Below are 7,117 nucleotides of genomic sequence, written 5' to 3'. Positions count from 1 at the left end.
TGTATGTGTGTGTGTGTATGCATGTATGACTGTGTGTGTATGCATGTATGACTGTGTGTATGCATGTATGTGTGCATGTATGCATGTATGACTGTGCGTGTATGCATGTATGACTGTGTGTGTATGCATGTATGTGTGCGTGTATGACTGTGTGTGTATGCATGTATGACTGTGTGTGTGTATGCATGTATGACTGTGTGTGTATGCATGTATGACTGTGTGTGTGTATGCATGTATGACTGTGTGTGTGTCTATGCATGTATGACTGTGTGTGTGTGTGTGTGTGTGTGTATGCATGTATGACTGTGTGTGTGTGTGTGTGTATGCATGTATGACTGTGTATGTGTATGCATGTATGACTGTGTGTGTATGCATGTATGAGTGTGTGTGTGTGTGTGTATGCATGTATGACTGTGTGTATGTGTGTGTGTGTATGCATGTATGACTGTGTGTGTGTGTATGCATGTATGACTGTGTGTGTGTGTGTGTGTGTATGCATGTATGACTGTGTGTGTGTGTGTGTATGCATGTATGACTGTGTGTGTGTGTGTGTATGTATGACTGTGTGTGTATGCATGTATGACTGTGTGTGTATGCATGTATGACTGTGTGTGTGTGTATGCATGTATGACTGTGTGTGTGTGTGTGTATGTATGACTGTGTGTGTGTGTATGTATGACTGTGTGTGTGTGTATGCATGTATGACTGTGTGTGTGTGTATGCATGTATGACTGTGTGTGTGTGTGTATGCATGTATGACTGTGTGTGTGTATGCATGTATGACTGTGTGTGTGTGTGTATGCATGTATGACTGTGTGTGTGTGTATGCATGTATGACTGTGTGTGTGTATGCATGTATGACTGTGTGTATGCATGTATGACTGTGTGTGTGTGTGTATGCATGTATGACTGTGTGTGTGTGTGTATGCATGTATGACTGTGTGTGTGTATGCATGTATGACTGTGTGTGTGTGTATGCATGTATGACTGTGTGTGTGTGTATGTATGCATGTATGACTGTGTGTGTGTGTGTATGCATGTATGACTGTGTGTGTGTATGTATGCATGTATGACTGTGTGTGTGTGTGTATGCATGTATGACTGTGTGTGTGTGTGTATGCATGTATGACTGTGTGTGTGTATGCATGTATGACTGTGTGTGTGTGTATGCATGTATGACTGTGTGTGTGTGTGTGTATGCATGTATGACTGTGTGTGTGTGTGTATGCATGTATGACTGTATGTGTGTGTGTATGCATGTATGACTGTATGTGTGTGTGTATGCATGTATGACTGTGTGTGTGTGTGTATGCATGTATGACTGTGTGTGTGTGTGTATGCATGTATGACTGTGTGTATGTATGCATGTATGTGTGTGTGTATGCATGTATGACTGTGTGTGTATGCATGTATGACTGTGTGTATGTATGCATGTATGTGTGTATGCATGTATGTGTGTAAAGTCTTAATTTACTATCACCCCCAACCCAAATCATTGTTAGTGGAGATTCTAGGGGGGTGCTACCCATAGCCATTTATTACTGTACCATCCCCACAACTCAAATGTGCCAGCTGCCCTGAATTAGTAAGGTAATGGCTATTTTTTTTCTCCATGACTACTGCTCTGTGCAAATGCTGAGGTAAAGGGTGGTGCTCGGGGCATTTTAATGAATTAATAAATAAAAGTATGAAAGGTTAGTAAAAGACACAACATGGGCGATTTATATTTAGTTTTGTTTTCAGCCCCCACATGTATAGTCTAGGACCACCCCTGACAGTCATTATCTTTTATACTTGTGTTGTTGCTATTTTTGTACACCCTAGAAGCTAAGAAAGTTCCCCGCGTCTAGACAGTTGGAGGTGTTACAGCAGCTGGATTTGTGACCCTTGTTGAAAAAAAAGAGACTTAGAAACTTGCATAGTCAGCATGAGGTAAACACTAAAGAAGCCGATTCTGAGGAGTCGCAGATTTCGACTAGACACCGAAACTGGTTTAAAATGAGTCATGACAATTTCTTGGAAAAAGCTTATATACCGTGTGCGCATTGGGTCTGCAGTTTTGGCGTGAGACAACATTAGAGTTCTGGATTGAGAACCATAAATGCCAGTAACATGTATTTGACTAAAAGTTTAAAACGATATATTTTCAAAGTTTTTATATGACAAATGATTGCTTAGACAATTCTTAGTTCATTGTATGTTCATATTCAGACGCCGTAGGGTCATAAATATAAACCTACGGAACTTCCAACATTTAAAAACTACTTGGGCAAAAGAAGGTGGTCGCCACTACACACAAGCTCTACAGGAGGAATAATGCATTATGACGTCACCACCATCCTCCTCCGCCACCACAGGCTTCCCTTGGAACAGCTGAGGAAGAGCTGTGAGCGGTGGGCGTGGTCTCTCATTCTGCCACCATCTGTGGGCGTGGTATTTGGTCTGCGGGAACGTGCGAAATAAATCATTCTCTTGTCTTTTACCTTTTCTTTGCGGCTTGTTTAGCGCGATACGTCACGCGGCTTCGGGGGCGCGCATCGACTGGGTCTGTGGAGTATAGCGCGCATGCGCACTTTGCGGCCGTTGGTAGCGGGACAGACAGTCAGTGCGTAGAGGCAGCAGCAGTACCAAGAGGGATTTATTTTTTTGGACGTTATTTTCTGAGTTTCATTTTTCCTGATTTGGAGGGATAATTGGTGATCTGGTTTGCACGCGCGGATGCCACTCCCTGTCTGGTTATACCAGGTAGCACGGTGCCTCCTCCGTCGCCGGTAACGGAGGGGGGGATAACAAGGTAGCCATTGCCAGTCGACTAGGGACAGCCAAGCCGCTGAGCCGGCAGGAACGGAGGGAAATATTACCATTCATAAAAACCGACGCCGCGGGGGAGGAGGAGGAGTCCGGGAACAATGAGGTGAGGAGCCCCAAAGGGAGACACAGGCCGAGGGAGGCCCCTCACTTACCCCGTAGGGTGCAGATCACTGTGATCAGACTGTATTGTGAGGCGTCTCACTCAGCACTGGAGTGCACGCTCCTGATTAGCGCTGCTCCCATACATCTGACCAGGGACTCATTCAGCGCATTGCGCAGTAGCCCTCTCTTACAGTCAGGTGCCTGGTACTCTGCACCCAGTATAGTGAGGACTGCTGCACACTCCCGAGAGTACAGTGGGATCCCCTATACATGTGTTACATTGAGGATCACCCTCTGGTGTCTATTGCTCAATGCTGCATTCATACATTATACTAATCACAGTACAGTGATCTTAGCAGGGAACAGTTGCACAAGATTAGAGTTGGGATCAGGGAGTTTTTTCACACATTACTTTGATTTCTGTGGTATCCACTACACTGGTTATAGTTATAATTTTATATTAGTTAGAAACACAGTGATATGCTCAGACTTAAATACATTACAGTATCACCTCCTTGTGTCTTCAGTATTGTGGTGTATTCATATAATTTACTGATCAGTCACTAATACTGAGGGGTGCCCAGTCTCTGCTGTTTGTGTAGATCACATCTCACCAGTGTCTTATGTACAGTGCTGTATTCTGATACTGATTATTCATGAGCTCAATGTGATCCTGGGATCAGGGTTTCTTATTTGGATAGACATGAAAGTGATTATAGAGTGATCAGGGCTGTTTTCATTCATTTCATTGATATCTTATTCATTGTCTACTTCTATATCAAGCTGTAGCCATACATACAACAGATCACTGTTTACAGACAAAGCAGTGAGTGATTGCAAGACTGGCGTGAGATCAGAGCTGTTTTCATAGGCTACACCAAAGGGATCACTTCAGACTGAAGTCGGGTCTCATTTTAAGTTGTGGGCTCTCACAGTACTGGTTTGGGTTCTCCAGTTCACACACTACACTAGAGTTCTAATGGTTGATACCATCATGTAACCATTGCTGTATTTGTACATTAGATTAACTTCTCAGGATTGGAGGGGGGAGATGGCAGTTGTATTGATACATTATAATGATTTACTATGTAACTTACCGAATGTCAGATACAACAGCATTGTGCTGTGCCTAAAAATGTAATTGTATGGCAAACTTGCAGCCTAAGTTCACAAAAGTACTGTAGTAGGTTTTCATGACTGGGGCTAGTGTTACTATGTATTGAGATCTCTCTACTTTTGGGCTTTTATGGTAATGCAATGTTTTGCATTCAGTACCATGATGTAAAATTGGGGAGTCATTGTTTTATTTCAATACTTTAGGGTTTGCTGAACAGAGTTTCTATCTATCATGTTAAAGTGACCTTAGTGTAATTCCATTTTATACCCACCTATATAGTGCTCAGAGGAACTTGAGATACAAGTGGGATCTTCTTTCTCCGTCACACTTTGGTATCTGTAGTGGGAACTTCCCTACAGGTTTGCTGCTAGGTACAAAACTTTATTTACTTGTTTCTGGCTACCACAATAACGTAAATATTTTACCTAATATTATTTATCTAGCAGTGTTTTTTATTTTATTCCGGTTTTATATTTCCCCCACAACAGTATTTCCTCTTTTAGTGGTGCTGTATCGGGGATATTGGCCCAGAAAGCAGTTATATCAGAAATGGGTATCATCTGTATTCTTTGTTAATATTCACTATTTATCCTATTGTTCATTTGTAATCCATACTACAAATGTGTTGAACTTTATTATCTTCTTATATTCAATAGAAGGTCCTGATCACCCACACACCCATGGGTCCCTCTAACTAGTGACTAATTGAAGTATTAGGAGCCCCAGTTTCTTATATGTAGCTCTGATTTTTGGTCTTAAAGGGACACTGAACCCCAATTTTTTCTTTTGTGATTCAGATAGAGCATGACATTTTAAGCAGCTTTCTAATTTACTCCTATTATCAAATTTTCTTCATTTTCTTGGTATCTTAATTTGAAATGCAAAAATGTAAGGTTAGATGCCGGCCCTTTTTTGTTGAACAGCCTGGGTTGTCCTTGCTGATTGGTGGATACATTCATCCACCAATAAAAAAGTGCTGTCCAGAGTCCTGAAAAAAAAAATCTTAGATGCCTTAATTTTCAAATAAAGATAGCAAGAGAACGAAGAAAAATTGATAATAGGAGTAAATTAGAAAGTTGCTTAAAGTTGCATGCTCTATCTGAACCATGAAAGAAATAATTTGTGTTCAGTGTCCCTTTAAAGGGAGATAGACTAGTGGGGGAAAATAAATTATGTAAACCATTATTAGAGCATTTTATTCTAAAACTAATGCTAGCACCTAGCTTTGTTTTTATCCCTGATAACCAGTTAAATACATCTCTAAAACCCTGCACAGGAACCAAAGTAAAATGTCACTTAGCGGGGCATACATAGCTGGTAAGCAAATCAGTCACAACAATTTATATTTGTACTTGCATGTTTCTTTAAATATCTATGCCTCTGATGTAGCAGAATATAACAAAGTTTAGAGCTGCCATCTGGTATTCTAAAAGAACAAAGTTGTAGGAATTACTCTAATGTACTTGCTTTTATCTTCAAGTATCAGTATATCCGAATTACGAATGCATAAAAGATCTCATAAGGGCATTATTACTTAATATAACTGATAAAACATTTTTGTTTATAATATGAAACAGCCCTACAAGTGAAGTTACCAGTCATCACTGAAAAAGTGTTATTACCTTTTTGTTGGGCATATATGTTGTTGTCAGTACCTATGATATATTGTAACTTCTTACCATATTTAACAGAATATAGGATACCATAAGCTGTTCTGTGTGTGGTGTGTTCTATAGTACAGGGCTAAATAAATAAATGGTGGCACCGTTCTTATGTTTTTGGATTGTTATACAAATTCCTTCCATGGGTTCATTAAAAGAAAAAGTAAATCCCCGGGTTCTGTATACAATCTCTATATGAGACAGCTTAGATATTTTAAGGCACATTCGATCTAGATAACTATTGTGGCTGATTGGACCACTGGCAACTACCACTAAGGACCAGCAGGTCTTTGTTGCTTCAGATTGGTACTTTAACAACTATAAACTTGCAGGGTTGTCTGTGTTAAAATGACATGCTGTAATTAACCTCTTGACTGCTAAGTCATCAGTGCTTTATAGCACAGTATGCTGTAGGTGGTAGGCAATTGATAATACTGATAAAAATGGCTTGGATAATAGACTACTCGGGTAGTGTTCACAACTGTGAGTACAATTCAATTTGTTTTAAATAGTACGTTAAAAATACTTCTTGTTTGTTGCATTGTCTTCACGTTTTTGAGACCAATGGTATGTTTTACTTTTTCTTTTTTTTGCCAAGTACTTTTTCCACTTTTGTATGAAAGGTATAGGAAGGTCAAAATGAAACTTAATATTCCAAGGTAATTTCAGTAATATTTCTTTTAATGGCAGTAAGATGCCATACTCTGTTGCTTTAATCTGTTTTTGCATTTGGTGTAGCATCTTGTGAGAATTGATTGAGAGTCAAACATTCATTTGCTTTAATGAAATGCCATTTTCTATCTTGTTGGCCTGTCCTTTAAGGTTAGACAATTGGGTAAAACAAAACTGCTTCATTTGCGTTCCTCTTTGATGATATTGCCTTACATGCAGTTGCTGTGCTGCTCTGTTAAAGATTAATGGCAAACAGTTGTTAAAGCCATCATGATGTAACCCTGTAACATTCATTTGTAATGAAACGCCATGTGTACAGCATATTACTTCAGCAGGGTTTCTGTAAGAATAAAGTTTAGTTTACTGTAATTATAGCCAACAAGAGTATACATTGGACCTTCTCTATCTAAAAGCATCTTGTTTACGTAGGGGGTTGGCATACGCTTTCCTTTTAGAATAAAGAAAAATATGGTGGTCGCTTTTTTTATCAACATTCTTTTTGAGCATAGAGGGATAGAAACCAGGACAAGACTCCCTGGATTTCAGTCTAATATATTTTAATAAACCAACTATTTTAATTTCAACATAAACATTCCTGTTGTGTGTGTGTGTGTGGTTTTTTGTTGTTGTTATTTTTAAAGGAACAATAATGTAAAAATTAAACTTTCATGATTCAGAAATTTCCATTTTATTTCTATGATCTAATTTGCTTAATTCTCTTGGTATCCTTTGTTGAAAAGCATATCTAGGTAGA

At 39.4% G+C, this 7,117-nt stretch overlaps 1 protein-coding gene across 1 annotated transcript in view; it reads left to right on the top strand.

The window, feature by feature from the left end:
* Window positions 1-2,566: 2,566 nt before the first annotated feature.
* ENAH (ENAH actin regulator) overlaps window positions 2,567-7,117 on the top strand; it is a gene marked incomplete in the record, with an annotated part of 421,876 nt that continues 417,325 nt past the window's right edge. Inside the window, 1 exon segment of the mRNA XM_053712606.1 lies at window positions 2,567-2,914. Coding sequence (XP_053568581.1) covers window positions 2,910-2,914 — 5 coding nt within the window.

This window comes from Bombina bombina, chromosome 4 (genome assembly GCF_027579735.1).
Source record: "Bombina bombina isolate aBomBom1 chromosome 4, aBomBom1.pri, whole genome shotgun sequence".
In the NCBI taxonomy this organism is placed as follows: Eukaryota; Metazoa; Chordata; class Amphibia; order Anura; family Bombinatoridae; genus Bombina; species Bombina bombina.
Note: the sequence above shows the minus strand (reverse complement) of the source record. Positions and strands in the feature narration are given on the sequence as shown.